Source organism: Nothobranchius furzeri, chromosome 15 (assembly GCF_043380555.1).
Source record: "Nothobranchius furzeri strain GRZ-AD chromosome 15, NfurGRZ-RIMD1, whole genome shotgun sequence".
Classification (NCBI taxonomy): Eukaryota; Metazoa; Chordata; class Actinopteri; order Cyprinodontiformes; family Nothobranchiidae; genus Nothobranchius; species Nothobranchius furzeri.
In genome coordinates this window covers 56,829,463-56,849,396 of record NC_091755.1, presented here as the reverse complement: position 1 = coordinate 56,849,396, position 19,934 = coordinate 56,829,463, and the positions used below count along the sequence as shown (strand labels likewise).

Below are 19,934 nucleotides of genomic sequence, written 5' to 3'. Positions count from 1 at the left end.
ACCCTAACCCTAAAGCCGGGCGTACACTGTGCGACTTTTCCACTCGTAGCACTCAGCTTCAGCTCAAACTGTACGACTTCCTCGCAGGGCAGATCTCACGAGTCATTTGCTCACACTGCACGACCCAGTTCTCGGATGCGACCTGACTGCTCACACTGTACGTCTGGTAGCAACACGTCGGCCCTAAAAATATGCTAAAAATAGCAGTTTTTACACAACACATCAGACTTTTTTGTCTTGTTTTGCCTGTTGTCCTTCGGGAGTGCTGCAGGAGGACACGCAGGGATTTATGGGGGTTGGATGAGGAAAACGAAATAAAGAAAGTAAATCTGTGTTTTGTGATCAGTTTAATTTGACATGAACATAACAAACACGCTTTCTTGACAATCGTTGTGAGTAAAAAAACGTGTAGAAACAAAAACGAACAGTGTGTGTTATTAGGGAAATAGCGAGCGAGCGGCGTTGATGCAGGACTGCGCATGCGCCGTGAGCGGTTCTGATACATTTTGGGTCGCAGCTGCTCGCAGCGCCGCTTCAACAGTGCGATACCCTCACGAGGGACGAGCGAAATATTAAATACGCCAGAAGTCCGTGCGACCTCACGACTGCTGATCGGCAGCTGGTCACGTGGTGTTAATCGCCTCTCTACACGACGCTTGGCGCAAAACTCGCCCCGATCTCGTGGATTCTCGCACGAGTGGAAAATCGGCTCAAAAAAGTGAAAACGTCGCACAGTGTACGCCCGGCTTTACTGGCCTTTTAAGACAGAGATGTATCAGTTCTGCTACTTTGCCACTAGATGTCGCTGACCCCTACACACCTGGCAACCCATTCACCTATGCTGGGTTCCTCACATTTCAATTTAGCTCCTCCTTGTCTTCTCTACTTTCTGTTCTGTGACAGACCTGAAAATCAGAGTCACTGTGAGTTGGTTTCATTTCATCGGGAGAACTCTTCCTGGCAGCTGTGACTTATTCTTATAAAAGGACATGGCACGTTATCCCATGCTGTTAATGAAATTAAAAGGAAATAACTTGTCACCATCTGTGTTAATACCCATCCCTGACGTATCAGAAAGAACAACAGTAGGCTCTAAAGATGAACGATTCGTCTTTTATTTTTCTGTTTATTTTTCTCACTTTGTTAAGTGATTGTTGCTTCAACCTGCTCCTCCTTCATCTTCCTGATTATCTGCTCTTCGCTCAAGAGACTAGGAAAAGTAAGTCTGGGGAAAAGTGAGGATAAAATAAAGAGTAAAAAGAAAAAGAAGTAAAAAGTGAAATGATATGTATTCATTTCAAATGTTTAAAAAAAGATCATTTTGGTGGCCCTGGTTTTTACATGTGCTGTGAGAACCAATCATTATCAGACTTTGATTAGTTATGACTTTGGTCATACAGTTTCATAAAGTAGGAATGGTTTTAATCAGGATGCAAAGATCAACTTAATAAAAACTGGGAGGGCAGATAAGGACACCTGAGCACATTTGTAATGACTGCAGGCTGCATGTTCTATATTTGAGCCAATCAAGTGATTTCAGTGACTAGTTGGAACAAAGTGGAGGTTTATTGATTAGCTGTGCAATCACTTAAACCTATAGTACAGCCCTGCCTATCTCTGCAGTCACTAATCTCTGTCAATCAGGGGAATTGGCTCTAAATGTACCTTAAAGAGCAAGTCACCACCAAATCACTTTTTTTTTTGCTGATAAACTATATTAAGGAGTGTCTAATCATGCTACAGACACGTGTAGTCAATAATTTGGCAGTTCAGTGCATCTTGGTTAAAATTCAAATATTCTGCCTAAAACTGTCAGTGTTGCGCCGTCGTCAGGGAAAAATTCTGCACTGTATTTGAATTTAAATCTGCCACCGCTATTGGCTGAGAGGTGTGCTATGATGTCATCTGGTATATTATGATGTCATAATGCCATTGTGAGCATGTGTGTGTGTGTATTTGTTAGCAGCTCCGCCCTCTCGGTCTGCCAAGCAACAGCATTTGTTGCATTTTTCAAACATGAAGTGGGAGTGGAGTAAGTTTATTGTAGGGGGTGACTTGCTCTTTAAGCAGCAACTTCTGAAATACAGTTTTTTAATTTCTTATTTTAACATCAGGCCCTAACAAAATCAATAAAATAGTTAGACAGTTGACCTTTGAATTATTAGCACTGATTTTTTCCTGAACAAAATCACCTAAAATATTTTCATCCTTCAGTCACAAACTGCAGCAGCAGGAAAATCAAGCCTCAGCCCAGTATGGCTTCACATAGCTGTTACAACATTTGCATGGAAATGAGAGCTCAACAAGAAACTCCCATAATCACTAAATTCCCTCATAAAACTGAGAGAAAAAAGAAATTTGCTGACGTTTCATCCCCAATCTATTACTCTATCTGTCTGAATTAAAAAAAGAAAGAAAGAAAAGCCCAAACTCCTCCAGGAAGCTAAACTTCATACGTTGTCCCTCTCTCAGTGTGTTGCTGGGTAAGGACAGAAGAGTGTGTTGTGAGTCGGCCTGGCGAGTGTGTATTACGTCAAAAAGTCACACTCATCAGCAGCCTTCTGTACAATGTGACTGTGCGTTCAGTCAAAAGTTTGGGTGTAAAGATGACACATAGCTTTGAAACTGTTAGTAAAGCTGTGTGTGTTTAACAATGCAGAGCAGAGACTTACAGCACATCTCGATGAGCGGTGTGAGGGCTCCATTTACGTACGCAGAGTTCAAACACAGAATCTGGTACAACTTGGTCAATTTTGATGATAATGAGCTACAAACTTTTGTGGCCGTGGCCAAGCGTCATCCTGAATGACCAGATTCAACATTTTTGGTTAGAAGGAGTAAACAGGCTCTCTGAGCATTTCCCAATTGAGCACTGAAGCTCAATAGCCAGGACCACATCTTCCGCTTCACAGTTTTTGGTTAAAACTTAGCCAAAGGAGTCAACCAGTGGCGCCCCCAAGGGGTGGCCTGGGGTGGCCAGGGCCACCCCTGGAAAGTTTCTAGCCACTCTACTGGTCACACCAGAGGAGACCAGCATGTTTTAATTAATCATATTATTGTTCATACAAATTCTTTAAACAGACAAAAATAATGTAAAACCAAATCTGAAATTAAAGAGTATATAATTAATCAGATTTTTTAAAGTATTTATGTTTCTCCTGCTCACCATTTTTAAAACAAAAGTTTAAATCTCTATGTATTTTGTGAAGACAGCTATTAAAGTGTTTTTAAAAAATTATACAATTAATTTTTAAATACCATTCCAAATATCTGTTAGAAATGTCTTTTTCTGGAAAAAATTGTTGAAATTTGAGGTAAGCGTGTTGGATGCATATTGTGTTTTGCTGAAAAAGAATAAAGGAGCATGTAATGCATCACCACAAGCTAAACTCTCCTAGAGCTACGACACGGTCCAATGTGCCACCCCCAAAATTTTCTCTGGCCCCATCTGGCCACCCCTATGAAAATCATCTGGGGGCACCGCTATGAGGAAAGCAGCTCATGAAGCACCAACTCTCTTAGGAAGTAATCATTAAATGTATCGGTGTTCTTCCTCGGCTGATTACCTTCTAGAGTCGACCCATATTGGGATGACTGCCACACCCAAATTGCAATTAACAAGCAAAAAAATGCTACTATTTGATCATTTTAGGTATATCGTGTTGGCATTGCTGTAGTAGTAGCTGAGAATCTTTCACAATAAATCACAACACTCTAAAAAAGGTGACAGAGGTGTTATTTAATTTTCATTGGTTGCAATTGTAAATATGAGTTTGGTTCCTAACTCAACAGAATTTTTTTATCACCTGAACTCAAATCTAAAGTGAATTCTTCATTGTGAGCTAAATGTAAAACTCCAAATGTTCCTTTAACTTGGGAAGTTCCTTCAATGAGAAACAAAATGTTTTCAACAAAGTAAAGACACTCATTTGCCTTATTTAAAATGAACTAATTGCCCTAGAAGACTGAGATTGAACACACACTACAAACTGTCACTTTGTCTTTTTTTGTTTGTCCATTAAAAAAGAGTCTGACATAATGAGCATTATTTTATTAGTTTCAGCTAGAGGTTGAGATCGTTACAATTTTGGATCCCAGCTGTCTAATGACTTTAACTCTGGAAAACACACAAACACAAGACCCCGTAACTCTGTTTGCACATCTGTTTCTTTACAAGAAACAGCTGTACTGATCTAAAAATGCTTTTACACTGAACTTCAAATAATGATTAGGGGCTGTAAATGGGTGATGTGAGCAATTCATGCTAGCAGTGTTTCTTGGCGTTCAAACATATGTCAGAGATTTAGATCAAACAAAATGACAAACAGAAGCCTGTTGTTGTTTTAGCATCCATGAAACAGCATTGAATGACTAGTAAAAGCTAACCGTTAGCATTAGTAACTCCACCACACGGCAGAAGCTCCTCCAGGTTGGTGTGAGTTGAGAAGATAAATTATTCACACTGCAGAGCAAATAGAGTCAGTGGTATAGTCATGTTGCTGTTATCCAATCAGAGGCAAGATGTCCAAATATCAGGAGCTGTCACTCTCTGCTGCTGATCCAGGTGCTTCAAAATGGACAAACACCAGCAGATGACATGCCATCCCAAACCATCACTGGCTGTGGAAATTTTACACTGGACCACAAGCAACGTGATTCTGTGCCTCTCCTCTCATCTTCTAGACTCTGGGACCTTAGTTTCCAAAGGAAATGCTAAATTTACTTTCATCAAAGAACATAACTTTGGACCACTCAGCAGCAGTCCAGTCCTTTTTGTCTTTAGCCCAGGTGAGATGCTTCTGATGCTGTCTCTTCTCCAAGAGTGGCTTGACACAAGGAATGCGACAGCTGAAACCAAGTCTTGCACACGTCTGTGTGTAGTGGTCGTTGAAGCACTGACTCTAGCTGCAGTCCACTCTTTGTGAATCCCCCCCACCTTTCTGAATAAGTTTTGTTTCACAATCCTCTCCAGGGTGCGGTCATCCCTATTGCTTGTACACTTTTTTCTACCACATCAAAATAAAGAAGTAAACATTCAAAATGTTTGTTTGTAGAATGAATCTAATTTACAAGTTTCACTTTTTGAATAGAATTACTGAAATAAATAAACTTTGACATGCTTTTCTAATTTATGACTAGCGCTTGTAAACAGAGTAAGGAGTCAACGTTTGTGTTTTAAATGTGTATTCTGTGACAACTGTTCTTGTGTGATGAAGTCTGAGGAGTCATCTTAAACAGGCAACAGGAGAACGCAAGAAGCTTTAGTACAACTGTTTTAATACGCTGCCGTTTTCAACTCTGAACGTTCTGACTTTTGAATGAAACCTGGTAAGTTTCAATCTGTGGTCTCGTTAGTATCTCAGAAAGCATAATCAAATATTTCTGAGTGTTTCTTGAATGCTAAAGATCCTATATTTGGCTCCACATAATGTTAAACAAGCGCCAACTTCCTTGTGACGTAGTTGTGGTTAAAACTGTTGTCAGCCTTGAATCACTGATCTGCAGGTCATAAGTCACCCAGCAGGCGAGCTCACTTAGCCTCAGTGCACTAATGACGATGAGCCTCGGGCCAAGCTAGACGCTCAAGGTTACATGCCTGCGGTCTTTCTTCACAAAGAAATCAGCAGCTCTCATCTTAGGGGAATAAAGCCAAACCATATCTCTGCTTGGATGGAGGCTGACTCACTGGCTCACTCTGCTGCTATGCCGGCTGTTCCTTGGCTAAAGCTCTGTTCTTCTGCAATTTCTAATCTGGGAAAAGCTGCCTTGTGGTTTGGCCTTTTGATTCACAGATGTCAGGACCTGTTCACACTTTCTCACCTTCCATCAGCTGGTGTTGTTTTAGTCAGTGAGCTGCAAAGACCTTGAAACAGGACCTGCACGCACAAAACAAGCACCTCATCTGCTGCTGTGATTTCTGTACAAGCACGTTTATCGCTGTCTGATATGATTACTTTAAATTAAACAAGTGTACAAAATATACATTTAGTGTACATCAACTAATTTTAGCATCTTTCTAATCAGCAGTTTTAAATATAGCAACCAATGAGATGCAAACAAGACTCAATCTCTTTGCTGGCTAGCGAAATATTCAAGCTGCCTGCAAAACAGGTTGCATGTCATTTCCATAAATTGGTGGAGGCGATACCTACTGTTGTTAATTATTCATGTGCCAGTAATGTGTGCATCTGTTCTCCTCGCAGACAGAAAAAAAGGAGGAGGAGAAGATCCAATTGATCAGTTGCAGATAAAATGGTATCTGGTGCTGCTGATGCGTTGTAATTGAAAACACTGGTGTGTTATTATGTTCCTTTTTCATACAAAATATGTGTGAAAGCACTTCACACTGCAGGAGGAGCAAATTTGAGAAGAATGAATATGATACCTGAATCTGAGTTGTGCAAATGTAAATTATAGTGTTTGAATTAGAAGTTTGTCTTGCTTTTATAGTACTCTGAATACTTCTTACAGGTCTGAATAGTTTTGTTTTGGAGCGTGATGAAGGGTTCCGTGAGGTATGTTGGTGTGTCAGCCATGAAGGTGGCTTTCTCTCAAACATCGCCATGGTAACTTGTGATAAACTCCTAATTTGCTCCAGTGGAGGTTTGGGTTCAAAGAAATGCAGCCTTATACAGATTATTGTTTTACTCACATAACATGGATGTATTCTTGTAGAAGACTTTATGTAAGCAGGTTAGTGATACCACCTAACAGAAAAAGCAGGTAACACAAATTGCATTGTCTCCAGTCACTACAGGAACATGGACTGTGTGCATTCAGGGCGTGATGCAGAAAATGCACTGGGTGAATCCAGTTTTCTTAACTTTTGCTTGCCGTTGTTTCTACTTTCAGTAGATTGCCTTGTGCACGCAGCGTAGAAGCCTAGCCAGGTAATGTTCCTGCGGAGCTGAACCTAAACAAACGCTCCAAAATAACTTAAAAAGAACATATAGAGTTTAGGAAAACGGGCCTGTGATGGAACAAAGGCACAGAGAGAAGCTGGAGGGTTACACGCCGCTGGAGGTGATCAGATAACAGGGAGCAGGTGTGATAGGTGGTGAAATGAAAAACTGAGAACTGAAAATCACAAGAGGATAAAGATGTCAAGTAAAAGAAGGAATCAAAATAAAACTCAGATTTGAGACATAATCCTTTATTCTTTTCTAAAGCTGCACATCGTCACCTCTGTTAATGACAGACAGGAGGGAACGGGACAATTCTTGTTTCATTTAGTTGAAAATAAAATGTGTGTTTTACAAAAGAATGCATCATACAAGCAGACACTGATTCTCTACATCAAGCAAAAGAGACTTCCTTTAAAATATTCAAAATTCAGATCACAAACAGGATGAACTACTTTAAGTACGTTTTTGCCTTCTGTTGACTCTCCTGCACCTTTGTTTACCAGGAATACCTGTGTCCACTGAAGGGGTTTGTGTAGAGGAGCATGTTGTGACGCCATGTCTCTGGAGATGGAAAAGACCATCACCAAGCTGATGTACGACTTCCAGAGGAACTCTACATCTGATGACGACTCTGGTTGTGCTCTGGAGGAGTATGCCTGGGTTCCCCCCGGTCTCAGCCCCGAGCAGGTAAACAAACAAACAACTCACAGTTCAACTCTTATGTTTCAGCAGCAGAACCAAACTGTTTGATTGATTCAAAACTCTATCATGCTGGCCATTTTCAACACTTTAGAGGGATATTTTTCAGGCACAGCTGGCACAAGTTGGATAATAGAGCTAAGCCATTCCAATTTAAATACATTAAATCGCATGTTCTGTTGAATTGTCTTTTTATTTACACATGCACATTTTGCAAATTTAAGCCTTGTAACACTGGATAAAACCACACAATATTTCCAAAAGTGCCACCTTTTTACTGCTCAAACAATCCTGTCGGATTTAGTACGTCTTTAGTGCATTGGGTGATAGACAGGTGTCTTTCTACGCCCCTTCAACTTGCTGCTCAATTAACCACGGGTCAGCCCAAGGCGACAGGTGTCAATCATTGAGGGTGGACATACAATAATGCATATCTTTAAGGTGTTTGTGGGTGTGGTTTGGCGTAGACTGGGTGAGAGGGTCTTGGTTGCAGAAAGGGGAGGGGCCTGATACTGGCTGGGCAAGGTCAGTCGCCTGACTCCACTCAGTTTTGATTGGATTGTTCTCCCATCATCCAAATGTAAATGTTAGTAGTAGTAGTAAGTAGTAGTTAGTAGTTTTTCCAAACGGTGGAGGTGTTTCATGGTTTCTAGATGAGTAAACAAGATGTCTGACTCCGCCCACAATCTGACCACGCCCTATGCTGTGTTTGGGGGTTGAAGTGTGCTTCTCTTTAGGGTAAGGTATGTTTATTCATGTTGAGTTCAGTTTGATCAAAGTGATTAGTAATAGTGTCGAGCCGTTTGAAGTTGCGTTTTGCAAAGCCGTTAAATATGGAAGAATGAACATAAATGACAGTTAAAACTCTTATTAGAGCTTTTGAGACATTTGTTGCAGAGACTGTGTGTAAGGTTTACAGTATGTGTTTTACGTGCTGTTATACCTACTGGGCATTTTGTTGTTTTGAAGCAGGTTTTCTTTATTTCAGATGGGATGCTGCTGCTGCTGCTGGGATCTAATCTGCAGCTGTTTTGTAACATATCTGTTAGATCTTCCTACAAATATCACCACCAGCTGTCACTTAAAATTTGGAATTCTAAAGAAAAAGAAATGAATAGTCTGTGGTCACTGTAAACCCACAGTACGATATCTGTGTTTGGATTGAAGGAAATGAGAGGGCAGGGCTGACATCCACGACAAATCACAGAGACTTGGCTGTCACAGGAGAATAATTGTAGGGACATTTTTCAGCTGTCAGAGTTTAAACTGATGTTATCCAGGAACCTAATTCAGAGTCCAACAGACCACCAGGCACAAAGCTGATGGTACAGTCAGCAGAAACCAGGTAAAAACATAGGTAAACTGTTTGGTTTGTGTTTCAAGTCTAGTATCGGATCATTTAACAATCGTTTGCACGTTTGAATGTTGAAATTAAAATTTCACGTTTAAAGATAATTGTTTCCCTGATCACCATCGCTTGCACAACAGTGCATATTTTAATTTTTCAGGCACAGTGATGCTTTTAGTTCACTGGAACTCTGTTTGTTTTATATTTTAACACATTCTTGCAGATTTAAACCCTGTGGAGGAGAAGTAATTAGAGTCAGTGAAGCCTAATTGGAAATGTGATGCAGTTTATATGAGCTTGCAGATTTTACTATTCCCAGTTTGGAACATTTGCAGTTTAATGCATTTAACTTCATGCACATCTAAGCCTAATGAATCAACGCTTTGTCCTTTGTGTGTGTGTGTGTGTGTGTGTGTGCGTGCGTGCGTGCGTGTGTGTGTGTGTGTTTACTTTTTATCTTTGCATTTTCTGAGATAGCATCTAAATTTTATGTTCAGCTGTATGAGCTCTAAACACTTTTGTCTTTATTCAGTGAGAGAAACACAATAATGCATCAGGCCTCCCAGGGCTCAGATGACAGGAAGAGCCGATAACTGTCATTTTCTCTAGTCAGCCATCTTGACAGGATGTTGAAAGAGACTGCAGCCTCTGTTATCCGGCAGGAGGTGCAGCCAATTGTAGTGGCCTTTTTCATTTTTAATGCACTTGAATGTAATGATGTTTAAGCCTGTCAATTCTCATGTCTTTCTGTAAATCGGTGGGGGTGGGGGGGTGGGGGTGGGGTAATCCCATTTGTGAAGAACTGCTCATTGAGCTGTCACATTTCCAATCATTTGACAACATTCATTAAGATTGTTTTTTTTTTTTCAAATGTTTTGCCTTCTAGAATAAACATCTGTGTCAATATTCTATGTTCACTCCTCCTTAGCACCCTAACCCAACTCAAGCACAGAATGTCACAATCTGAGAAACAGAAAAACAAACAGCAATGCCAGACTTTTGTTGAAATTTCTAAAATTATTTGCTTTAACACATAAAAAGAAACTTTTCATGTCATGCCTACAAGGACTGGCTACTTGGACTGCAATTGGGCGAGAGCTGAACTAATTCATCCTATTATTGATTTAATTAACTTCAGACAGAAAATATCACAACCTCAGTTTGGAAGATTGATGGGCTAACAGCTAGTCACATGAGGACCAGATTCAAACAATTTTTACAGTTTTAGAACATCTTTAAGGTCTAAAACTTTCATAGCAGTTTATTTATCCATAATTTCCTTCACTGATCCATGGAGGAAGTTACAGGTTCAAAAGGGACATCCAGACATTCCATTCCCAGTGAAACTCTAAAGCTACTAAAGAAGCATCCCTGGGTTTTCCCAGACTAGAAAGAGCATTTATTCCCTCCATCGGGTTCTGGGTCAGCCTCATTTACTCCTTCTAAAAAAACATGCACAGAAAACCTCAGAACTATGAGAAAAACTGACTTATTTTGATGTGGGGCTTTACTCTGAGCTTCCTCCAGATGGTGAAGCTCCTCACCTTCTCTAAGGCTGATCCTGGACACCTTACAGTGGAAACTCACTCCAGATGTTGTTCTTTTGGTCAGGGATCAAAATATCCTGATCATGTTGGAACTTAGGCATACCAGTTCGACAAGAGTTCAGCCTTTTGTCTCAGATCCTTCTTCACTACAACACACCAGAGCATCATATTACTGAAGATAAAGCCTTTTTCTGAGGGTCCATCACAAACTCTGTCCTACCAATTATCTTCAAAATCACACTACAGTCTACTGGTATTTTAAAACCTTAAAGCCACCATTAATTGTGTTACATTGTTTTTTATAAGCTAAGGAGCTAGCTAGCTGTTATACTTTTAGTTGTCATTTTCATTTATCTGTTACAATAACCAATAACCGTTCACCAATAATCTAATTTGATATTGTAAAGTGTAAAAACTTTAAAAGTGATAAAAACATTAGTATTTATTAATATTTTATGTGTCTCAATCAAGTTGAAATGAAGGTCACATTGAGACAGATTTACTTCTCAGTCGACAAAGGGGTTGTCAGTTTTTTCTCCTTTCAAAATGACCAAAGAGCAAAGTAGTCTTTGTTCACAATATGTCAGCCTGAGGGGTTGCTAAGTCTTCTGCAGTGTCGCCATTTGTAATTTGACATGGGCCTGCGCAATGCAGCAGTGTTTTGTGAAAATCCTAAGCAAGATACAGGAGCGACCCAGAAGTTATTTCTTGTATTGTTAAGAAGCCACTGCGTCTTTTTGAAAATAGTGGATAAAGAAAGCTAGAGGCTAACGTTGAGCTAACAATGCTAAAGGGAAATTTAAAAAAAATAATCGGCTCTAGTGGCAGACTGGGGTGGTGGTCCCTATCTTTATGAAGAAGAGACCAAAGGGTGTGGTCCAACTATAGGGGGATCACACTCCTCAGCCTCTCCAGAAAGGTCCACTCCAAGGTCCTGGAGAGGAGGGTCCAATCAATGGTTGAAATCGGATAGAAGAGTAGCAGCGTGGTTTTCATTCTGGCAGTGGAACTGTGGACCAGCTCTTTACCCTTGTTAGGGTGATGGAGGGTGGGTTCACGGCCAAGTGTTAAGCGGCTGGGATGATCAGCACCTCCAAATCCAAGACCATAATTCTCGACCGGAAAAGGGCATCTCGTCAATTCTGGATCAGGAGGGAGGTTCTGTCTCAAGTGGAGGAGTTTAAGTATCTTTGGGACTTGCTCCATGCTGTAGTTCTTTTTTAAAACACAGAGCCGTTTTATTTACCTGTTTTCCTGCTACGTTTCATTTGCGGCTGCAAACTTCCTCAGGTAGCGACAACCTGAGGAAGTTTGCAGCCGCAAACGAAACATAGCGGGAAAACAGGTAAACAAAACTGCTCTGTGTTTTTAAAAAGAACTACAGCATGGAATTAGAGATACGACACAGCAAGAACACACCTAAGATGTTCAAAGAAGAATTTTGGACTTGGTCATAAGTGAGGGGAGAAGGGAGCGGTAGAACGACAGGTGGCTTGGGGCAGCATCTGCGTTGGTGCGGACCCTGAACTGGTCTGTCGTGGCGAAGAAGGAGCTGAGTCAGAAAGAAGGCAAGGCTTGTGATTTACCGGTCGATCTACGTCCAGACCCTCACCTATGGTCATGAGCTTTGGGTAATGACTGAAAGAATAGCATTCCACATACGGTTGGTCGAAATGAGTTACCCCCAGAGGGTGGCCTGGCTCAGCCTTATAGATAGGGTGAGGAGCTCGGACATTCAGGAGGGACTCAGAGTAGAGTCGCTGCTCTTCCATATCAAAAGGAGTCAGCTGAGGTGGTTTGGGCATCTTGTCAGGATGCTGCCTAGACACCTTCTTGGGGTGGTGTTTTGGGCATGTCCTGCCAGTAGGAATCTGGCCTGGGAATGCCTTGGGGTCCTGCCGGAGGAGCTGGTGGAAGTGGCTGAGGAGAGGGCTGTTTGGGATGCCCTACTTGAGCTTCTACCCCCGCGATGAACAAATGACATCAGCCCTAAAAAAGTCTCAAGCTACTTTTTCAATGAGTGTCAACTTGATATTACAGTGAAATGCATTTATCTATTTGTCAGCTTACTGTGTATGACTCGACTTTGCTCGTCGACAAGCTTCTGCTGGTGGAGAGTGAGAAAGTCACTCTTTGCTTGAAAAATGGGCATCAGAAAACAAATTTCACCACGGGATGTCGTTCTTACTTCTTTCTTACATAATGCACCTTTAAGGTTGGAGTTGTTTTATAATGGTAAAAAAAATCAAGGTGTCTAGCTGTTAGCATTTCAGTCTGATCAGAACTGATCTGTTTCTCCAAACTAAGGTCATTCAAAGATCTATCGACAACAGAATATTAGTTGCTTCTGACCTTTTAAGAAGAGCAGAACTGCTTGAAAGACAGTAAATGAAGCTTGTTTGTACTTCAGCTAATTATTGGCCATGAAAACCATCTGCAGATAAATCACTGAGGGAAAAAAGAGGAGTTGTGTGCACAAGCTCACCTATGGCTCATTCAAAGAGAAGAGATGTTTCTCACCAAGCCAATCTACGTGGAACAGAGCACGAGGGGCGGAGAGGCACGCCCTTTTTTCCATTTTCCACCTGACTCATTATGTAAAATGAATAGGAAAAAACTTGACTGAACATAGAGAATTTTGCATTAAAGATTACCTCGCTGAAAATCAGACAAGCAACAAGATTGCTTTCCATCCTTTGAGTGTCTCCCTCTTGTTTGCCAATCAGGGTTTGCTTTATTTCACCGACTAGCATGTAAATACAAGGAGACGGAGAGGACACCGCAACCTGCTGCATCATGAATCCTAACTGCAGCGAGGGTTCGGAAAACTGAGATCATTTTGTCTCTCTTTCTCTCTTAAAGCAATGAGAATATTGGCTGTTAAAATTTTAAAGAACCTCATTCTGTTCAAGGTGAAGTCGGCAGCAGCAGCAGCTCATTGTGCCGCTCAGTTTCCCATCGTGGCACTGACTTCCAAGGGCGACAAAGACAGAGGGCATAAACAACATCTATTGGCATGAAGAGCATGCTGAACGAATTTAAAAGTAGTTTAAGACTCATTTGATTGGGTTTGTTACATGAATTAATGAAATAAGCCCTGGTATGTAACCTATCCTGCATTAAACTCAGTGCAATTTACAGATTCTGATACCACCAGCTTCAGATTTTACTCAAAGTTGCTGTAATTAATATTTTATTTTACAATGGGAAGCATAATTTGTATGCCAGCAGCGTTTCTTGCAACAATAAACCCTTAGAGAAGGATCCCTTCACTTCTGTTTCTTTCTCTGTCCTGCAGCTTTGCATCATGCTGTAATGGAGCCTTCTAAGGCTTTAAAACCAGATCTTTCTGTCAAGTGTACAGAAAAGCATTCACAGCAATAAATAGAGAGTCAATGTATAATCTGCCCCATTGTGTCTCTGTGACGTGTCTAAATGTTATTGCTGTTGCAACAAATCAAACATAAACATGTTTATTTTATTTTCAGGTGCATCAGTATTATAACATCTTACCAGAAGAGAAGGTTCCTTACATCAACAGCCCAGGGGAGAAGTATCGCATCAAGCAGCTGCTTCACCAGTTGCCACCACATGACAATGAGGTGAAATACTGCACAGATTCCTCTTCTGCATGTGAAAACTAAGAATTTCTGTTTGCGTTCTGCTGTCGATGCATGCTGATGATGAACCGCTGTTTCAGGTGCGTTACTGTAATGCGTTGGATGAGGAGGAGAAACGAGAGCTTAAGATCTTCAGCAACCAGAGGAAAAAGGATAACTTAGGGAGAGGCAGCGTCCGGCCTTTCCCTCTTACCATCAGCGGAGTGGCGTGTGAAAAGGTAACACCCACATTTTCCTCATTTAGAGGATTCTTATTTTAAACGCATTTTAAAAAATTGTTTTTAAAGGGATACTTTGCAACATTTTCTTGAGCCAGTCTGTGCTAAAATGACCATTTACAGGGTTAATGAAATGTCACTCATACCCCCACTGCCAACTGTGGCCAGAATACTGCATTTGCAACTTCAGAGTGCCGGTCTGGTCTGTTAGACGTTGACAAAAATGGAGCCGACTTACCTGGCACTGCAGTCTGCTTCCTGCATATTATAGATCATGAACACAGCTGATTTGTTTCATGTAGTGATGAACCACTCCTGTAGGCACTAATGAAGGCTGAAGACAAAAGTTTTGCTTTCTGTTGTACTAAACTAAAACTAGGGGGTGCTAAAAGTAAGCCAAAACTGCCTAGTCTCTCTTTGATGAAAACCTTTTTACCTTCTTTGTCTGCCATCTTGCAGTTTGCATTCAACAACTTGACTTCCTTCATCTTTTATCTCTTCACTTTTTCCTTCCTTCCACTGTCCTTTCTTTCCTTGATTACAGTGCAGCGGTCAGTTAAACGGAGGTGAAATTGTAGTTTTTGCTGCCAGGGCGGGGCCTGGAAAATGCTGGCATCCTCGATGCTTCGTCTGCAGCACATGTGAGGAACTGCTGGTGGATCTTATATACTTCCACCAGGACGGCAAGGTCTACTGTGGTCGGCACCACTCCGAGAGGCTGAAACCCCGGTGCTGTGCCTGTGATGAGGTGCGCCTGACTGGGCTGGGGGCTCTTCGAGAGTGGAAATGTGGAATGGTTCATAGCTCACAGACTGGGGTGGCTTTAGAAACTGGTCTGACGTGAAAAGATTTAATCTCTTTCATAAAGATAATGGAAATCCTTATTTTGTAAAGCTATGACAATTTAACTCACTTGAAGTTGTAGGATCTATGTTCTAGTCCAAATGTTAATTTTAATTATTTACCTCAGAATAATAAATATGTGTGAAGGGCATTTAAACAGACAAATGAGAGGCATCCCAACATGATGAACCCAATAATGGGACAAAGAAAGAGAGCTGAAGGACAGACGTCCATGTGTAGCTTGATTTAAATGAGGAACATTAGTTACTCTGATCAAAGATTACTGATGTAACTAAAATGTAAGTGCTCACAATACAGAAGCATAGACATAATCTCAGTTTAAACAGAAAACAAACCATTCTCATTATGTTAATTTCATAGCTTTAATATGTAAATGACAAGTTAGATAGATAGATAGATAGATAGATAGATAGATAGATAGATAGATAGAGAGAGAGAGAGAGAGAGATAGAGAGAGAGATAGATAGAGAGAGAGATAGATAGAGAGAGAGAGAGAGAGAGAGAGAGAGAGAGAGAGAGAGAGAGAGAGAGAGAGAGAGAGATAGATAGATAGATAGATAGATAGATAGATAGATAGATAGATAGATAGATAGATAGATAGATAGATAGATAGATAGATAGATAGATAGATAGATAGATAGATAGATAGATAGATAGATAGATAGATAGATAAAAAAAATTATAATAATGCAGAAAAAGTCTAGAGATTTTATAATTTGATGATTTGGGACATTTTTAGTTTCAACAAAAAGATGCTTAAAATGTGTTCTTTTTCACATTAAATAATCTGCAATGTTTATCTGCTGTTAGGTAATACATGATTATCAGGTAACACTTTACAATAAGGGTCCCTTTATTAACGTTACAGTTGTTAACTATTAAGTGTCAGTAAGGTTAAGGGCTGGGGGTGTCTGCTTAGTAATGCATTACATAAGGTTGTTTATACTTTATTTACTAGTTTTTTTAACCATATTTTTAATTCGTTTTTTGTTCTTGTGAAGCTCCTCATGATTTTTATCTTGAGAGGCACTACATAAAAGATCATTCTCTTTCTTTCTTTCTTTCTTTCTTTCTTTCTTTCTTTCTTTCTTTCTTTCTTTCTTTCTTTCTTTCTTTCTTTCTTTCTTTCTTTCTTTCTTTCTTTCTTTCTTTCTTTCTTTCTTTCTTTCTTTCTTTCTTTCTTTCTTTCTTTCTTTCTTTCTTTCTTTCTTTCGAACATTAATAAAGGGACACTTATTGTAAAGTGCTACTGACTTACCTTTTACTTAGTGGCTGACAACAAATGTAAGCTTCACTTTTCTATTTTTCTCTTGGCTGCTTGACTTCTTTGACTTTTGTCTCAGATTAGATTTTATAAATCAGCTTCCAGGGACCGTGGTGGTAATCCCACCTAAAGACACTGATGTTATTTGTCATCCTATAGTGTTATAATCGTGAGAGCTGATTTCTTTATTTAGACTAGAGCACACTTGACATTGTGTTTAGCCATACTTGTGCAAATACTCAGATAAGCAGTTTGCTGAATAATTCAGAATGCTTTATCAAAACATCTTCTGATCATTTTTTGTGTTTGCTGATACATTTTTCCTCTGAAACACACAGTTAATCTTTGCTGATGAATGCACTGAGGCGGAGGGAAGGCACTGGCACATGAAGCACTTCTGCTGCTATGAATGTCAGACCACCCTCGGTGGCCAGCGCTACATCATGAAGGACGGACGGCCACACTGCTGCAACTGCTTTGAATCTCTGTATGCAGAATACTGTGATGCATGTGGAGAACACATAGGTACAGCACCTACATTGTTGTTCTAACATATATGAGCAGTTGCCAAAACACTTGGACGTGTTTTTCTTTCACCAAAGCGCAAACAGCTCTTTAACGCACGTGTCGCTGGTGTCAGCTCTGAGCCTTATGTGCCGCAGCTGCAGAGAGGCGGGTTCAGTGCAGTGAGATGTAGATGGTTATTATCAACCCCAGTAAAAGTGAAAATGTTGGTTTCAGAGGGTGTCTGCAAACTGTACCCAGATGGGAGCGGTGAGAGATGATTACTGCTAAGAGCTGGAGAGCCTATGTGAAGGCATTGAAATAAATGGAAAAACCTCACACAATCAAGACGAATACTGTCTGGTTAACACTGGCTTCTGGATTGTGTTCATTTGTTCACTGGAAATAAATTAACTTATAGGATGAATGTAAAGACAATTTTCTTTCCTGTTTTAAGGCATTGACCAAGGCCAGATGACATATGATGGGCAGCACTGGCACGCAACGGAGGAATGTTTTTGTTGCGCCCGCTGCAAGAGATCTCTGCTGGGCCGCCCCTTCCTTCCAAAGCAGGGGCAGATCTTCTGCTCACGTTCCTGCAGTGCTGGTCAGGTGAGAGAATTCAAAACACTCTTAGATTCTGATGGCACCAGTTATAACTTTTAAAATAATGTTTGGGTGTCTGTTTACGGAGTACTTACTGTATTTCTGAATGTTTCAAATAATCAGGATCCAGAGGACTCTGACTCTTCAGACTCTGCCTTCCAAAGCGCTCGCTCTCGTGAGTCCCGCCACAGCACCAAGATTGGAAAGAAGGAGCGCAGGAATGCCGAGCAGGATAGGCGCAGTGCCGAGACTCGCCAGTCAGCTCCTCCACCCATGCCTGACCGTCTGTCTACTGAAATTGATCCCCTCTCTGTTCAGATGGACCGATTAAGCCTTTCATCTAGCCAGACTCCAAGCAGAACGCCTAATCGCACACCCAGCCGCACTCCGAGTCGAGCACCGAGCCTTAACCAAGTGTGGATGAGCAGGGATGAATCCTACATCCCTGCTTCTTATGAGGGCCCCCAACGAGATCCCTCACCCACCCCTGCCCCTATACATCTGCTGGGTCAGTGCAATGCTAGGCAGGGATACAATCCCAACACAAATGCTCATCCGCCTGCCCAGACTCCTGCCAACCCTGGGAAAAGGCCCGATTCCTGGGGGAAGGAGCAAGGCAATGCCAAGAGGACCCCTATGGCTGCCCTGAGGGGTCAATCCTTCAATGAAAACTGGATCCACCACAACCAAGAGGAGTTCAGGCCAAACAAGCTCCGAACACAGATGAGCTTCAATGAGATGCCAAGCCAAAATCAAGGCTTCTCTGACAAGAGGAGCATCAGCCTGCACGGATTCCAGAGAGACGGTCGGCCCCCACTGACTAGAAGAAACCACATCACTGCCATGAGCTTTAATGAGCCCCTCACTCCCCTAGAACAGACCCCTCGTGGATCCATGGACTCTCTCACTATGTCTAACCCTACAGGTAATAAACAACACAACTGGGTTTAAATCTATAGGATGTATCTGAGAAATGTAACGTTTGTTTTACTGTTTTAGCAGGTAACTCTCTGGATGGTGTCACTAAACGTCAGGAGCATCTGTCACGGTTCTCCATGCCTGACCTGAGCAAGGACTCCGGTGTAAACGTGTCTGAAAAGAGCAACATGGGCACCCTCAGCTCTTCAGTCCAGTTTCACAGCACAGAGTCTTTGTCCTCCTCTCGTCCCTACAACAACATGTATGCTCCCCTGAGAGTGGGGTACCCACTGCAGTACTGGGATGGACCGCAGGATCTTGGCTTTGATGGCAAAGGACGCACTGGAGTGATGGGGAGCAGCGGAAACCTACGGATGGCTCCCATGAGTGACAGAATGCCCCGCCGACGCATAAATGGGCAAGAAGCTGTTTCACAGCAGCAGCAGCCACAGCCCAGGCGCCGCAAGCACCATCGCGGAAACAATGGCAATGGTCAGCACCGCAGCAGTCGCCACCACAAACGCTCTCGCCGCTCTCGCTCCGATAATGCCTTACACCTGGTGGCAGACCGCCCCACTCAAATGGTGGAGCTTCCCTACCGCCGCGTCCAAGAGGATTATGATCGCTTCCCTTCTGGCCAAGCAGCTCGAGAGTTGTACGGTCTGGAGCCAGGCGGATACAGACAGCAGCCCCACCGGACCTGTCCTCGCACCACTTCTGATCTTACCTTGCAGAATGCTGGCTGGCAGCCCGTAGGACTGGGTGGACCATGCTGGGGTGATGGCTACATGGAAGGTCCTGACCCCTGGTGCTCCAGCTGCTCCTCTTCCTCTGAGTCTGAGCCAGATGAGGGGTATTTCCTGAGTGAACCGATCCCTCGACCTGTACAGCTGTGCTACATCAACAACGAGGACCTGCGTCACCGCTACAGCCCATCTGGGATGGGTGCCCATCATGGACCTCTGCATGGACCAATTCATGGCCAGCTACACACTCGCCAGAGGAGGAAGAGCAAAAACTGTATAATTTCCTAGATTTAGAGCAAGGAGCTAAGGAGGGATGGAAGAGTGAAAAGGATGAGAGAGAAAAAGGTAAGAAGACAGGAGAAAGAGCAAGAGAGAAGGAACAGAAAGAGTGGGAAGGTGAGAGTGTGTGCTTGTGTGTGTGAATGTGTGTGTGTGTGTGTGTGTGCACGCGCAGAAAGGTAGAAGAGAGAAATCATCCCATGTTCTGTGCTTGTGAACTTGCACAACTCTACACTGGGTAGTGTTTGTGTACACCTACACAGGATGATTTAATCTTAAGAGGAAGTTGGGCTCTCTTACACAACAGGAATGTTTACAGCGATCAAGATCAAGTCTTATTACGGCACCAGGAAGCACTGATCCACTTGACTGCTAAATATGCTGCGGTCAAGGTAAATAAGATGTATGTGTGTATG

General features: G+C 41.9%; 1 protein-coding gene across 2 annotated transcripts in view; it reads left to right on the top strand.

Moving 5' to 3' along the window:
• Positions 1-19,667, top strand: part of LOC107391140 (prickle-like protein 2) — a 50,388-nt gene extending 30,721 nt beyond the window's left edge. The window contains exons 2-9 of one of the 2 annotated variants that reach the window (XM_015968245.3): positions 7,409-7,592; positions 13,988-14,101; positions 14,200-14,337; positions 14,882-15,085; positions 16,804-16,990; positions 17,427-17,581; positions 17,699-18,500; positions 18,578-19,667. In XM_015968245.3, the coding sequence (XP_015823731.1) occupies positions 7,461-7,592; positions 13,988-14,101; positions 14,200-14,337; positions 14,882-15,085; positions 16,804-16,990; positions 17,427-17,581; positions 17,699-18,500; positions 18,578-19,527 (2,682 nt within the window). In that variant the 5' untranslated portion in view covers positions 7,409-7,460 and the 3' untranslated portion in view covers positions 19,528-19,667. Of the gene's footprint in view, positions 1-7,408; positions 7,593-13,987; positions 14,102-14,199; positions 14,338-14,881; positions 15,086-16,803; positions 16,991-17,426; positions 17,582-17,698; positions 18,501-18,574 lie in introns of both variants that reach the window. The other variant, XM_015968244.3, reaches the window with a different exon arrangement.
• The last annotated feature ends 267 nt before the right edge of the window (positions 19,668-19,934 follow it).